Raw genomic sequence first — 16,482 nt, 5'->3', positions numbered from 1 at the left:
TAGTCCTAGTTTTAAGGGCAAGTAGCCACTCTGCCTTCAGCCATCTCTGTTCTTTGTGGCTCTGTCTAGTCCTGTTAGCTTGTCCATCAGCTGATCCTTTATGGTCACCCCAAGGTCAAAGTCACTTTGACCTTGCCTTCAGGTGACATTCAGAGTCAGATGGAATTTCTCTCTGGAATTAGAAATACTGAAAAATATTTAGAGAATGCATGATTTCTCAGCCTACAGCACTGTGCAACCAAGTAAAGTAAGACCAGTACTTCAGACCCCCGATTCATCATGAGTAAAGCTGACCTGCGGTTTGAACGCCTATGTGAGTGGCAGTGTCTCGCTGGGGCTGTTCATGGAGTATAGCTCCTCTCTTGTGCTAATTTCACCTTTACTCTGTGTTCTTTACCAGGATTTATGTTCTTCATTTAAGAATATTGTTTCTGCCCTGGCCAGTTTGGCTTAATGGTTAGAGCATCGGCCCGTGGACTGAAGGGTCCTGGGTTCGATTCTGGCCAAGGGCATGTACCTCAGTTGCAGGCTCAGTCCCCAGCCCTGGTCGGAATACGTGCGGGAGGCAACCAATTGATGTGTCTCTCACGTCGATGTTTCTCTCTCTCCCTTCCACACTCTCTCTGAAGAGCAATAGGAAAAATGTCCTTGGGTGAGGGTTAAAAAAAAAAAACTTGTTTCTTACAAAATCACGCCGTCAGACACGGAAGGGTGGTGGTGAGGGGATGTGAGTGTGAACATCCAAATATGTCAGAATAAAGTTTATCAGCTTCATTCGCTCTTCTGTAGCTTCTTACAGTTGCTGTTTTAACCAATGACTGTATTAAATTCCTCTTCGACTATTATAAAAGTAATACATGTCCACCATAACCAATGAAAAAATATGAAACTATATCAAGAAAACGCCAATAATTCTCCCCCTTTGTGCCCAGCAACCTGTTGCCTCTGTTTGCAAGGAAAGTGCCCAGGCCTCTTTCCTCACCAGCACGAAGACTTGTGAGCAGTGTTCGCTGTCGCATGCCAAGGGGCCACACCGGTGATCAGAGGGAAGCCAGTGTTAAAACCATCTAGCTTTCCACCGCTTTCTTCATAATCAGACAAATATACTCATATATAGCGTTTCCCCTGTTACTTGTTTTATGTATATACGTGTGTGTGTGTTTATACAACAGTTATGTTGTTTATATTAACCTACCGCTTGCTTTTCTCAATTAACAATAATACATCCTAGACATCCGTCCGGGTTGGTAGCTATAGATCTGGCTTAGTCTTTTTAATAAGATGCATAATATTCCATGGTAGGGATACACACACACACACATATATATACACACACGTGAATATACATACCATGATTTATTTAGCTATTTTCTTAGTGATGGATATTCAAACTACTGTGTTTTGGTGTTTTTGTTTTGTGTTTTGCCACCAAAAATGATACAATCGAGAGCTTTCTGTGTATATGCTTATACATTGATAATTATTTTCCCTTTAAGATAGATCCCCAAAAGTGATGTTTTTAGGTCAAAGATGGTATGTACATCTAACTTTTGAATCGGTGTTGATAGTTTAGTCTCTAGAGAGGAAGTTGCGGTTCACATTCCCCCCTGCGATACAGAGTTACACCTTCCCCATCACCTTTCCTTGTGATGTACCTGGCTCCTCTTTTCAGTTTTTGCCAGTCTGGTGAGGGGGAAAAAGCTATTCCTATGTTATTATCATTTTAATTTCTCTGAATATTAGTAGTAATAAGTATTTCTTTGTGTATTAATTGGGCATTCTTCATATATTTATAGGCATTTCCAGTTTGGGAAATTGCCTGTTAAATTGGCAGTTAGACCAATCATTTTATTGTTGTTGTTTTTTTAATATCAATTAATCTAAGTTCTCTGTATGTCAGGAATATTAACTTCTTTCTAGCTTTTGTGCTGCAGATACTTTTTCCAGTCCTCCATTTGTCTTTTGACTTTGCTTGTGTGGCTGTCTGCCATTAAAAACGTAATCATATGCATGCATTTCCTTTGCATGGGAAAAGATTCCGGGTCGTCCCCCAGGCATCTTCCACTGTGTTCTTCTAACTTACTGTTCTTTCATTTTCTTTCAATGAATTGTATACACCTATTCTGTGCATTTAATATACCTGAAACTTACTTTTATACATGGTATGAGGTAGAGTTTCGTTGGGGGTTTTTCCCAGACGATTATCCAATTATGCCAGCACCATTTGTTAACTGAGCCGCCTCCCCCTGAAGTGAAATCCTCTCATCTGATCCCTCCCATGCATTGCTGGGCTCTGTATTCCAGTCCTCGCTTTGCCTGTTCCTGAGTTAGTGCTCTACAGTTTCTATTTAATGACTTTGTAGCAATTATAATATTCAGTAAGATAACTCCACCCTCTCATCCTTGTCTTGCCTAATCCATGACCTCTGTTTTATGGCGGTGATGGAGGTAATATGCTTTAGGCAGTTTTATTTGTATACTGAGCCGATCCCCTTGAGAGTGCACACTGATGTTTTTGTGAAATTTCTCTTCTGATCTATTTCTGTTTCCATGGTTGCCAGCTGCTCTAAGTGTCCAGCATGGTCTTCCTCCCTCCTGTCTCTGGGCTCTCCTAAATGGGCCATTTCCCCTTATATCATCATGGTTTTTGTATTTCCTCAGCAGGCAAGACAACCCATTGCGGTAATCCAGCAAAGTGAGAGCTTGTGGGCCCCGGGAGAGTGACGTGGCCACCCGATCCCTCTTCGTTTAGGCACAGAGAGAACCAAGCAGAGCTCCCTTCATCTTTGGGACCCTGAGAGGTTTATTTAGCCTTCAGGGAAACCCAGGCCAAGGTGGGCTCCGTACACGGAACCTGCTGAGACCTCTGGCCAACGGGCAGGCGCAACATTCCTTGCCTGCATTTCTTTGGGAGCCCCTCTGGCCTCTGCTTTGCTTTCCTATTTCAGAGACAGGCCCCACACTTCAAGCTCGTACCTGTTTTCTCTTTTCTTTCCGAGGCCCCTAGAATGAACCAGCACATCAGAGGGGATGTAAGCTGGCGATTTTCAGTAAGAGGAGACCCGGTGAGGAAGGACCCGTGAGCAATGAAATAGCGACAGAGAAGACAGTGCTGGCCCGCTTGCTGTCGGTGGTGTCGTCCTGTTTGGCTTTGTGTTTCCTTTACGGCCTGGAGCAGGCTGCAGGGCTGGGTCCTCGGGGAAGCTAACGCCCCGCCCCCACCTTTCCTGCTGCCTCCCCTTGAGATGTATCACCCACCTTCCATCACGTCTCTCCTTTATAATCCGCACCCGAGGATATGTTTTTATTGATTTTAAAGGGAGAGGAAGGGATGTCTGGCCGGGCGTGGCTCAGCAGTTGAGCATCGACCTAGGATCCAGGCGATCGGGGTTCGATTCCCGGTCAGGGCACATGCCCGGGTTGCGGGCTCCATCCCCAGTCGGGAGCGTTCAGGAGGCGGCTGATCAGTGACTCTCTTATCACTGATGTTTCTATCTCTCTCTCTCCCTCTCCTTTCCTCTCTCTGAAATCAATAAAGATATATTAAAAATAAGTAAATGAGAGGAAGGGAGAGAAACATTGATGTAAGAGAGAAACATTGACCCATTGCCTCCCACCCCCCCCCCGAGAACGGGGATTGAACCTTCCACCTTTGAGGTACCGGACAGCGCTCCGGCCAAGTCACCCGGCCAGGGGCCGTCACTAATTCTCATCGGCGTGCCACCCACAGTGCCATCTTTCCCACGAAGCCGCAGACTCGCTCTCTTTTTAAACGTGTGTCTCTTATTTCCACTTTACTCTTTGCTCTTTGGGAATCAAGCTTGAATCCAGAAACGACGGCCACTGGAAGACAGATGTCTAGGGCCCTGTGCCCTCCTCACAGTCAGACTTACTAAGTGAGCGTCAGACCAAAGGACCGCGCTGAGCCTTGACTCGTAGCTCCTCTTGCTAGTGGGTGAGATCCTGGCAGAGCCCCTGCTGCCCTCCACTTCGGGAGGCTGTGGGATGGCCGAGGGACACTTCTATCGCTTGGGCCCCAGCTGCCAGAGGCGCCTGCCCAGATGTGAGGGCAGGCCCGCCGCGCCCGGTAGAAGCAGCTGTGCCGCCTCCGCCGTGTGCGTGCCCCGACACACCGAGGGGCTAGCGGTGCCGCAGCGGGCCGGGCAGTGGCACCACCGAGAGGCCGGGCACAGCCCTGTCACTCGCCCGAAGGCGAGAACAGAGCACAGTGTCAGCAGGAAGATGCTCCCCGGCCCGATAGCTTCACCAAACCCAGAGGAACAGTAATCGCGGGGAAGCGGGGTTGCGTAGCTGCAGCTCTCCCCCGGCGCCTGCGGGCTGTTGGGTCACTGAACTTCCACCCGACGGGAGATCTGAGAAGGTGCTGTCCGGGTAGGCAGCGAGCGACGGCAAAGACGCTCGCCGTTTGCCGTGTTCAGGTGAGAAAACGTAGTCCTGAATCGATTGTTCTCCTATGTTCGAAGACAGTAATAAGTAAGGAAGCACTAAAAAATCAGGACCCTTTTGGAAAAGATTTACTGATGGTCACGATAAATTTCAGACCACGTATCTTGGCGCCCAAAATAAAATTCAAGGGACTACAGACCTTAGGCAACAGTAGATAAAGGCGAGATAAAGTTGCCAAGTAAAGCGGAAAGGAAACTGAAGGAGATTTGGAATTACTTTTACAAAACACCTAAATAAGTACCGGTATAGATTGCTTTCAGTAAAGGACAGAATTGACCCTGCAAAAAACTGAACCAATGATGTGGAGAAAAGCCCGAGTTCCCATGTGCCTCCTGCCCGCACCCACACACAGCCCCCCATTGTCAGCACCCCGCAGCGGTGCGTTTGTTACAGCCAGTAAACCGGCACTGACACATCACTGTCACCCAGAGGGTGCCGTTTCCTTTAGGGCTCATCTGGTGGTGTTTCCATGAGGGGTCGCTCTTGGTGGTGTCTCCGTGAGGGGTCGCTCTTGGTGGTGTTCCGTGAGGGGTCGCTCTTGGTGGTGTCTCCATGAGGGGTCGCTCTTGGTGGTGTCTCCATGAGGGGTCGCTCTTGGTGGTGTTTCCGTGAGGGGTCGCTCTTGGTGGTGTTTCCATTAAGGGTCACTCTTGGTGTTTCCGTGAGGGGTCGCTCTTGGTGGTGTTTCCATGGGGGGTCGCTCTTGGTGGTGTCTCTGTGAGGGGTCGCTCTTGGTGGTGTTTCCGTGAGGGGTCGCTCTTGGTGTTGTTTCCGTGAGGGGTCGCTCTTGGTGGTGTCTCCGTGAGGGGTCGCTCTTGGTGGTGTCTCCGTGAGGGGTCGCTCTTGGTGGTGTTTCCGTGAGGGGTCGCTCTTGGTGGTGTTTCCGTGACGGGTCGCTCTTGGTGGTGTTTCCATGAGGGGTCGCTCTTGGTGTTGTACATTTTAGGGGTCTTGGCAAATGTACAATGACATGTATTCACCATTGTAATGTCACACAGAATAGTTTCACTACCCTGGAAGTCCTCTGCCTGCATCCCTCCCTTCTCCCTAACCCTGGCAGTCACTGGTCTTTTCAGTCTCCATTGTTTTGCATTTTCCGGTGTGTCCTGCAGCTGGAAGCATGGCAGGCAGCCTTTTCAGACTGGCTTCTTTCACGTAACAGTCAGGGCTTGATAGTCATTTCTTTTTAGAGCAGAATAATATTCCCTTGTCTGGCTGTACCACAGTTTATCCATTTACCTACTGAAGGACATCCGGATTGCCTCCAAGTTTTGGCAATTACGAGTAAAGCTGCTATAAACATCTGCGTGCAGGTGTTTGTACATTTGCGATTCATTTGGGTCAAAACCAAGAAGCGTAATTTCTGGATCTTATGGCGAGAGTATCTTTAGTTTCGTAAGAAACTGCCAAGCTGGGTCCCGAAGTGGCTCTGCCGTTTTGCAGCCCGCCGATAACTGGAAGTTCCTCTCCTTCATGTCCGTGACAGCGTGGGGTGCTGTCAGTGTTTTGAATTTTAGCGATTCTAATAGTTGTGTAGTGATACGTCATTGTTATTTTAATTTGCAGTTAAAATCCCAATATAATTTTGGGATTTTCCCGCTACCTTTCCATTATGGACTTCTAATTTAATGTCCCTGTGGTCAGAGAGCAGGTGTTCTATGATTGTGATTATTTTAAATCAAAGGTGTATTTTATAGCCCAGAATGTGGTCTATCTTGGTGGATGTTCCATGTGAGCTTGAAAAGAGTGTGTGCTCTGCTGTTGTTGGAGTAGTCTATAGATACCAGTTATATCTAGCTGATTAATTATGCTGTTAAGTTCAACTATGTCCATTCTGATTTTATGCCTCCTGGATGTGTCCATTTCTGATGGAAGGGGGTTAAAGTGTCCCACTATAGTAATGGACTTGTGTTTCCTCTTGCAGTTCTGTCATTTTTGCCTCACATGGTTTGGTGCTCTGCTGTGAGGTGCGTTCACGTTAAGGACTGTTGTGTCTTCTTGCAGGATGACCCTCTTGTCACTATGCCTTATCCCTGACGCCTTCCCTGCTCTGAATTCTGTTCTGTGGAAAATGAATGCAGCTAATCCCACTTCTTTTGATTAGTGTTAGCATGGTGTATCTTTACCTGTCCCTTTACTTTTAGTCTATATATTGATAATATATAGATTATGACATGTATCTTTATATTTAAACTGAATTTCTTATAGACAACATATACTTGGGCCTTTTTTTAATCTACTGTGGCACTTTCTGTCTTTTCATTGGTGTATTTAGACCATTGAGATCTAAGAAATTATTGATATAGTTGGATTAATATCTATCACATTTTTTAGTTTTCTATTTGTTGTCTTTGTTCTTTGCTACTATTTTTGTCTTCTACGTTTTTTCTGCCTTTTAGGGTTTTAATTGGGCATTTTGTATGCTTCTGTTTTTTCTCCTTTCTTAGCATATCAATTACATTTCTTTTTACTTTCTTAGTGGTTGCCCTAGAGTTTACATTATACATTTATAACTAATCCAAGTCCACTTTTTAGTAACAATTTTCTGCCTCACATGGAATGCAGGTACCTTTTAGTAACAAACTATTTCTAATTCCTTCCATTTCGCTTATACCTAAACATACACAGCATAGATATGTATGTATGTGTACTCATACATATATATATATATACATTGTTGCTATTATTTTGAAAAAACTTATGAGATCAATTAAGAATAAGAAAAATAAGTTTATTTTACCTTTAGTTGTTCCTTTTCTGATGCTTCTCCTGTGTTTATGTAGATCTGTGTTTCTGACCTATGTCATTTTCCTTCTCTCTGAAGAACTTCTTTTAACATGTCTTGCAATGCAGGTCTACTGGCAAACAAATTCTATCAGTTTTTGTTTATCTGAGAAACTTTTTAGTTCTTTAAGATTTTTTTTGAGTGATTTTTAGAGAGAGAGGAAGTGAGAGGGAGAGGGAGAGAGAAACATTGATGTGAGAGTGAAACATCGATTGGCTGCCTCCTGAGTGCCCCACACTAGGCATCGAGCCCACAACCTGGGCATATGCCCTGACCGGGAATCAAGCCAGCGACCTTTTGGTGCACAAGACGTCACCCAACCGAGTCACACTGGCCAGAGCTTTAGTTCTTTACTTTTAAAGAATATTTTGCAGGATGCAGAATTCAAGGTTGGAGGGGTTTTTTTCTTAATACTTTTACGTATTCCACTTCTCTTTCTTCTTGCTTACATAGTTTCTGAGAAGAAATCAGATTAATTATTATCTTTGCTCCGCTGTGGGTAATATGTTTTTCCTCTGTGGTTTCTTACAGGATTTTTTCTTTTTTTAAATTTTTCTTTCTGAAGTTTGAATATGATATGCCTATGTGTACCTTTTTTTGACATTTATCCTGCTCGGTGTTCTCGGAGCTTCCTGGACCTGTGGTTTGGTGTCTGACATCAGTCTGGGGAAATTCTCACTCATATTTCTTCAGATGTTGCTTCTGTTCCTCTCTTCTCTTCCTTCTAGTATTTCTACCATGCACATGTCACACATTTCAGAGTTGTCCCACAGTTCTTGGATATTCTGTTCCTTTTTTTCATCTTCTTTCTCTTTGCTTTTCAGTTTTGAAGTTTGTTGTCATGTTCCCTAGCTCAGAGGTTCTTTCCTCAGTCATGTCCGGTTTACCGATGAGCCCATCACAGGCATTCTTCACGAACTTCACAGCATTTTTGGCTCCAGCATTTCTCTTTGATTATTAGAGTTTCTCTCTCTCTGCTTATGTTATCCATCTGTTCTTGCATGTTGTCTGTTTCTTTAATTAATATCCTTAGTATATTAATCATAGTTTTTAAAAAAATATTCCTAGCCTGATAATTCCAACATTTTTGCCATATCTAACTCTATTGTGATGCTTGTTTTATTTCTTGAATCTGTGGGTTTTTTTCTATTCAGTATGCCTTGCAGTTCTAACAAAAGGGTGGATGTGATGTAGTGGGTAAAAGGAACTGTGGTAAATAGGCCTTTAGTAACATAGTGGTGCGGTTTTGGGGGCGGGAAGGGCTCTACAGTCCTGTAATTAGGTCTCAGCCTTTCAGGGAAGCCTGTGCTCCTGGACTGTGCTCCTTCACCGGTGCTTCTCAGTTATTGTTTTTTGTTGTTATTGTTTTGTGTTTTCATATTCTCTGGTTTGTTTTAATTTTAGGTGGGACAGGATGGCTAGACGGGGCTGGGATTGGGTATTTCTCTTTACCAGTGTTTGGAAGGCTAGACCCTGATAGAATTGAGTATTTCCCTTCCCCCAGATCAGTAAGATTCTGATAAAACCCCTATAGGTTAGGCTCAGATAAAATCATTTCTCCTGAAGGTAGTAGGCCTTGCTAAGAGGACTGTAATGCTGAAGAGTATTTCAGGATGGTTCCTTTTCCCTCTTCCTTGTTGAAAGCAGGAGATATTTTCTCTGATATTCACTGTGAGAATTTGTAGAGCTCCTGGAGGTAAAACTCACAGTGACTTGGTGCCCCGTAGTTTTTAATTATCAGACCTGTCCACACGGAGCCTCCAGCAGTTTGTCATGTATAGTTCAGGTTTTCTACCCCAGCCCAGGTACATTGTGATTCTCATAGTCACCTATCTGTCTCTCCACCCTGAGGGCAGTGTTTTGCCGTGTGACCTCGCTTCTCTGATGGGTCAAAAAAGCATTGTTGATTTTTCAGTTTGTTCAGCTTTTTATGTGCTGTTAGTGGGACTTGTAGTCTTACATACCAGACTGGAAACTGAAAATCAGTAATAAAAGTCAAGGTTATACTCTCTACCAGGAAGAAGTATTTAAGAGAGGAGTATCTATAAATATCTTCGGGATATTTTTTAACAACAGAAATATTCAAAATCCTATTATAATATCATATAATATAGGATAATTATAAAATCATATAAATCATATAAAATAGGACTGAGGAAATCAAAGAAGTCTTTATAAAATTGAGAGATGTTCCTAGACAATGTTATCAAAATTTGAATTCCCCCAAGTTAATTTGATTAGAATTAAGTCAATATAATTGTAATAAATGCTTCACAGGGTAATAACGGGTTTCTAAAGTTAATGTGGGAGAATTATTGGAGTTTTGAATTGCTGTCTTTTACAGTATATTGTGAAGTTACATAATTAAAATGTAGGTACTATTTTTAAAAAATAAATAGAACAGTGACAAAAAAAAAGAGAGAGAGATCCCAGTCAGAAGAAAATCCAAAGTCGAAGTGTATGAGAAGTTTTATCTGTGACATTTTAAATCCATGGGGACAATCTATTCTATTCATGAACAGTTTTTAGACATTTGGTTAGCTCTTTTAAAAAATTCTGTATCTGATACAAGTACCAAAATAAGTTCCAAATGTATTAAAAATATAAATGTTATATTCCCTACTGTACATTTATGTGGATGGTTGAGATGCCCTAAGTGGATTAGCAAAGGAGGAAATCATAAACAGAAAGATGTAATAGACACTGCTACATGGACAAGCCATTAAAAAAAGTATAGGACTGAAAAAGTTGTAAATAATATCAAAAGATAAGTGGAAAATTGGGGAAAATATTAGTAGTATTTGATAAAGCCATTGCTCTCATCAATCTAAAGAAGTCTTACAAATCTTACAGATAAATAGATAAAGACTCCTATAGAAAAATGAATACTTAATGTTGACAAGGAATTGACAGTGGGTGACACAAATAGACAATAAATTTGGAAGAAAGTTAAGCTCTTGATTAAACAGAATACAAATTAGAAACATATTTAAATTCTCTCTATAAATTTGATTGTGATTAAACAGAATTAAAAGGTTACTGTAGAAAACAAGGAAAATATTTGTGGATTAATTCATATGTTTTAAGTGTTTTTTTCTGATGGTTGACAGTATAGATCAAAAGCCCTGATGTCCCAACTCATTATTATCTTTCTAATAATCTTAAACTTAATTATAAGGAATTATATAACCAGAATTCATTTTAACTGCAGAATTTATCCTGAGGAAATAATCACAAGATGGGTGCAAATCTGTATAAACAGATATTTTATTCAAATGTCATTGCAATGTGAAAAACTCAAAACACAATATCCAACAATAGAAACATAGTCCATCCATTTATTAAATATCATGTCCATTACGAAACATGTTTATCTGGGGGTAGATGAGCTACAAAGCATCCTGGTCCCATTTTTTGTAAGCCTAGTAACCATACAAAACGTGCCAATTAAAATAGATGCCAGCTGAGCAACATCACGCCCATAGCCACACTATCTCTGCTATTGGGATTACAGGCAAACATGGTCATTTACTTCGTATTTTTCCAAGTGTTGGTTAGTTGCAAATTCAGAGGTCAAATGATTTAAACACATTTAACTCTGGCGATAATTGATGAAAGGTTTTTTTTCTTTATAAAGAAAGTTCACCGATGACTTAGATAAAGGGACATCTTATTTGTGGTTTGCGCCTTTATTGCTTGCAGTGTGGCTTATTTGGAGTCCCCGGGGCTTGCTCAATAAGGCGGTAACCTAACTGTACCTTTGAAACCCTGTTGCGCGCTGAGGCACACGCAGGTGGCCTGACTCCGCAGCCCCGTCCGCGGGTGAAGTTCGGCGCTGACGGGGGAGGTGCAGCTGCGCTGGCGCTCGGCCCTTCCCGGGTCGCTTCCTGTCCGCGTGCAGAGCCGCTTCTCACCCAGCCCTTGCCTTTCCCTCACTTGACATCGCTCCCTCAGCACTGCCAGGCTGGTGACAGATGTCTGCTGATGCGGGGATGGCAGATGAGGTGGATTCCCACAAAACTGCCGTCTCCTGACCCTTTGATCGACGGGCAGCCCTACCAAGGCGTCACTACAGGGGCAGGGGGCTGAGGTGGGGCGCTCAGAGCCCGCCTTAGTCTCAGGAGAGGGACCCTTGCTGAGCCTCCGCTGCTTCGTTTGTTCTGACAGCAGATAGTTACTAAGCCCCCCATCAGAAGCGCTTCTGAGACCATCCGAGACTGGAAATTCAGCACTTGCCTAAGAGAGATGAGAAGTCCCTGGGACAGGTGCCTGGCACCTCGGCTGCTCCCCGTGGGTGCCAATCATGGCTCCCCCTCCCTCCGGGCAAGCCCCCCGAGGACAGGCCCGTCAGCCCTGTGCCCAGCTCCGTTGTCTCGTGTACAAGAGCCCTTTAGGGTGTCCCCGCGGCCCTTGCCTGTTGGGGGCTGCAAGTGGGAGCAGATCGCCCCTCACATGCGCCTGCTGTCACTAAGCATGGGTCCCCCCGCAGCCGGAGGGGCCGGGTCGCTGTAGGTCGTCGAGGTCCCACAGAGCAGGCTCTTCCTGACGCGCGATGCCTGCCGACCGCATCGGCATCGGGTCAGCTCCTTCAGCTGGTCTCCGTCTCCCCCCTGTGGGACATTCTAGGCTCTTCTCTCCTCCACTTAGCATTGCTTCTAGAGGCCTCCTACCTGAGGCAGCGCAGGGAGGAGCTTGAGAGGTCACTTGAGAGGTCACGTCGCTTGCACAAACAGGCTCAGAGATGTGGTCGGTGACAGTCTCCGTGCTGCTCAGAACGTACCTTGTTCCTGGCCGTGGATGTTTCTGTGGAACTGGACATAGTCCTCAGGTGGAACACAGGGTTGGGCCCTGTCCCCATCGCGTGGAGAACCGGGACGCGCGGGGAGGTTAAGACGGGCTTTGTGTGCGAGGGTGAGCCCAGGCCCTGGCGCGCTCTGGACCCGCGGCCTTGCCCCGCCCGCCTGTCTTCCCAGCTTCCCGCAGGCGGGTCACCCAGCCAGTGCTGACAGTGAAGGACGAGAACCCGAGAGAGGACAGGGGGCAAAAGCAGTTTGTACGCGCGGCTTCGCGGCGGTGGCATGAGCTGCAGGGGCGTGTGGACGGGAGGGCGCCGTGCGCTGCAGGCCTCCTGTGCGGTGCAGGCCTCCTGTGCATGCCCGCGTCCTCCGGGGCGGCGCCGAGGAACCGCGGCCATGTCCACGGCAGAGCCGTGACGTTCGGCTTCTATTGAAAGTGCCATTGAACAGTGATCAGGCTGTTTCTCCTGAGGTCTGCACGGTGCATGAGCCGCTCTGTTTCACCTTCCGCAGGACCAGCTGTCAGCTGACATGTACAGTTTTGTGGCCAAAGAAATTGACTATGCAAACTACTTCCAAACGGTGAGTGTCCCGAAAGGCGAGTGTGCGCGGGCAGGGCGCGGTGGGCGTGGGACCGGGGGCCCGCGGGGGAGCGCGGGACAGGAAGGGTGGGGTCTGACGCTTCTGCCCGTGAGTCAATCCTGCCTTGTTTCTCCTTGTATGGATTCCCCAGAACCTAAGGAAAAAACCTGACCTCATCCGGGAAGGTTATTGCAACTCAGAGATCTATGGCGGCGGTTCCCAGTCAGGGGTGGCGTTGCTCCCTCTTCCAGGAGACATTTGGCCATGTTTCTGGAGACATTTTTTGGCTGGCACCCCTGGGGGAGATGCCATTGCTCCCTAGTGGGTAGAGGTCAGGGATGCTGCTAAACATCCTGCAGTGCACAGAACAGCATTTTCCAGACCACAACCAAGAATTTTCTAGACCAGAGTAGGGCCAAGGGTGAGAAACCCTGGTGTATCATCAAGACACTGGGAAGATACCGTCCCCAGCACATTCTGCTTTTAATCTAGGCCTTTGCCCAGGTGATGACAGGTCGGTAAATGATGATTCGTGTGACCTGTTTGCCCCCCTCTCCTCAATGAAAGCAGGTGCAACGAGTAGAGAAACAGGATCGAGAGGAGAGAAAATACACACTAAAAATAGGGAAGTGACGGAATGCTAAGGAAGAAAGGAAAGGAGGAGACATCCGGAAAGTTTACTTTGACGAGTAGGTAGGACGGCTGCGGGCTGTTAGCAGTCGTCCAGCACTTCCATCAGTGGAGCCGAAACTTAGAGGAGTTTCCTCTACCCTGAAAAACAACAACAACAGATATGCATCCCTTCCAACTTAGAATGTTTACTTTAAAGTACTAATACATTTCAAGTATATTCCATTGGTTTTATTGGTGAAGGTAATAGTCAACTTTAGAGCTGTTAAAACTAATGAAATTGTTATATTCCAAGCATCATTCGGCTGCCAGTTGTCATTCGAATACCGTTTATTTCAGTATTCTGATTTTTTAAAAATTCATTTTAGTTTTACTTGAAGATATTAGTATTTACCCTTCATACCAAGCATTTAAATAGTGATTCATTCCCCTTCCCTCACTCATGCCCATTTTTGAGGGGTTCAGAAAATAATGAAGTAACTATTGGTCACAAGTTTTCCTCTACTCTTAGTAGTGGGACAGTCAAAATAGAACAGCTTGAAGGAGTTTGTTCCTTGAGCGATATTATTATAACTAAGGCAGTTTTACCTTCCAAAGTATTTGAAGAAATTGTGGATCAAGCCAGAAGTTTTTTGATCAATTATATCTTGAACCCGCTTTTCAGAAAACTCTGTGTGTGTGTGTGTGTGTGTGTACGCACTCGCTCGCATGCACGCACAGGCTAATGGCATTTAGCTCCTATAGGCAAATGGATTTCTGAACGTGTTTTCCATTTCTATTTACCTATTGATTCACCTCGCTGTGTTTTCTTTTGCTTTGAGAGGTGCTCAGTAGGCGGGACGGCAGCCAGGGCAAGCTCTCTCAGTCAGGCTCCAGCTCCGGGGTGGTCCCCCTAATCCTGCTTGGCTCTCCTACCTCCCACATTCCCACTGTGGTGACTGTTGCTACAGAGCCTAAGGAGGAAGCATGCCCATGATTTTAGGTGGGTTATGGAGGGAGAGGGGACTCCACCTCCTTCCCCGTGACTAAGGCAGCACCTTCATGCGAGGACCCCAGTGGCACAGCAGCCTGTGCTCCCCAGCCTTTGGCGGCGGGTGATGCTTGCTCCTGTGTTTTCTCAGCTGATAGAAGTGCAAGCGGAATACCACAGGAAGTCGCTGACGCTCTTGCAGGCTGTGTTGCCTCAGATAAAAGCACAACAGGGTAAGTGCAGGTCTTCCTGGGTGGGAAGGGTTGGGGGCCTGCTTGCCTTCCCAGATGCGACCCAGGCCCTGTATTTCCGTGCACCCTTACGCTCTCCCCAGCGGCATCATGTTTAGGTGGCCGGCTAGAACTTGACCTGCCTGTGCCTCCATCCAGCTGCAGTGGAGCAGAGCAGGCTCCAACACACCATCCCCTCAGGGATGAGTCAGGGTGGGGGACATGGAGTGTGGGGTGTGTGCTGCAGGAGGCCCAGCAGCTCTGGACATAGTTGGTTATCCATCCAGTCCTCTCAGTCATCCCTAAAACCACAGGCATAGAGGCTCAATTGGGCCTCCATGTCTTTTGTAGTCTTAGGATCATCTATGTGACAAGAGAAAAGACATATTCCAGCCTGAGTGGCCTTCCCTAGCCCTTTTCACTGACTCCTTCCCACCCCACCCCTCAGAGGCCTGGGTGGAGAAGCCTTCCTTCGGGAAGCCCCTGGAGGAGCACCTCACCATCAGCGGCCGGGAGATCGCCTTCCCCGTTGAGGCCTGCGTCACGATGCTGCTGGAGTGCGGGATGCAGGAGGAGGTAGGTCTGGGCATAGCCCAGCCGCCCCTCGCAGGTCCCCTCTTCCTGAGACACAGACTGCAGGATCTTCTTTCTTGTTACCATCCCCACCTGGCTTCCACAGATCCAAACATGGTGACATGGGGTGCAGTCCTTCCCTGAGGACATAGACTTCATCTGGTTTAAGAGTTAGCCCTGCACCTCCCAACACACACACACACACACACGTAGGTCTTTTCACACCTGAATTCCTGGACATCCCCAAATCTAACCAGGTCTCAGTCAAAGTCTTCTCCAAAATGTACCTTAAATACACAAGAATAAGACATCTCAGTGCCCAAGTTTCCTTTTTTCAACAAATACTGAGATGGAATAATGAGCCTCCCATGCTAGGCCCTGGGGACCCCACAGTGGGTCAGCCCAGTCATTGCTGTAAAGGAACATTCAGGAAACAAGGGGCTGTAGTGTTGACATGGTGCTGGGAAATCACATCTGGAGAATTTGGAGCAAAGAGGTGGGCAGGCTTCCTGAATGTTGGTATTGCTTCTGTGCCTCTGAGTGGCAGGGCTGTCTGCTGACCCTCTGGCCCTTTGCAGGGACTCTTCCGAGTGGCTCCATCCGCCTCGAAGCTGAAGAAGCTGAAAGCTGCCCTGGACTGCTGTGTGGTGGACGTGCAGGAGTACTCAGCAGACCCCCATGCCATTGCAGGTGGGTGCCCCACAGCCCCTTGCAAGGCGCTCCCGTTCTGTGGAGCTCACAGGGAAGGGTGAGTATGGCAGCTATGTGGCCACATGCCACAGACACTTGAGCCCATGGCTTCCTGACACGCTTTAGATGTGTCCACACAGGGCCAGTGTGAGGCCTGGTGTCTACCAGTGTGCCAACCAACGATGTGGTGGGAAATAAGAGGCGGGAAGGCGAATGAAATCATCAGCACAGGCCCCACTGCCATGTCAGAGCCTCGGGTCCATTCAGGAAAGCCACCATTGGATGCTGTTGTCTGGGTCAGGGAGCCCGTCCCTATGTAACCCACTTGGGTGACGCTGGCTGGTGGAACTTGTCACTGCCTTGGCAAAGTGGCTCATGGCCAATGTTGTATTCATGCCCAGGAGCTTTGAAATCTTACCTCCGAGAGTTGCCAGAACCTCTCATGACCTTTGAACTCTATGACGAGTGGATTCAGGCTTCCAAGTGAGTACACTGCATTTTGGAGTCTTGTGGGTTGGAGTTTATCTGGGAGTATTTGTTGAAATTATGAAGGCATGGAACCTGTGGTCTAGCAGCTCCCTCCTTATATCTGTCGTGCAGAAACGTGTCACGTCTGCACAGGCGCCAAAGAGGCATATGCGAGAACGTGGGTTGCCGCAGTTTCTGGAGTAGCAAAAGCCTGAAAGTTCCTGAATGCTCCTTGGTGGGGGTGGGGAGTGGCTCAGTGAACTAGGATATGTCTGCACCGTGACGGATTCT

The 16,482-nt window shown here is 46.5% G+C and overlaps 1 protein-coding gene across 1 annotated transcript in view; it reads left to right on the top strand.

Moving 5' to 3' along the window:
- Positions 1–16,482, top strand: part of ARHGAP44 (Rho GTPase activating protein 44) — a gene marked incomplete at its 5' end in the record, with an annotated part of 73,628 nt that overhangs the window by 25,946 nt on the left and 31,200 nt on the right. The window contains 5 exons of the mRNA XM_087825840.1: positions 12,562–12,630; positions 14,382–14,463; positions 14,909–15,036; positions 15,612–15,723; positions 16,125–16,206. Coding sequence (XP_087681966.1) covers positions 12,562–12,630; positions 14,382–14,463; positions 14,909–15,036; positions 15,612–15,723; positions 16,125–16,206 — 473 coding nt within the window. The remainder of the gene's footprint in view (positions 1–12,561; positions 12,631–14,381; positions 14,464–14,908; positions 15,037–15,611; positions 15,724–16,124; positions 16,207–16,482) is intronic.

Source organism: Miniopterus natalensis, chromosome 17 (assembly GCF_054644295.1).
Source record: "Miniopterus natalensis isolate mMinNat1 chromosome 17, mMinNat1.hap1, whole genome shotgun sequence".
NCBI lineage: Eukaryota > Metazoa > Chordata > Mammalia > Chiroptera > Miniopteridae > Miniopterus > Miniopterus natalensis.
Note: the sequence above shows the minus strand (reverse complement) of the source record. Positions and strands in the feature narration are given on the sequence as shown.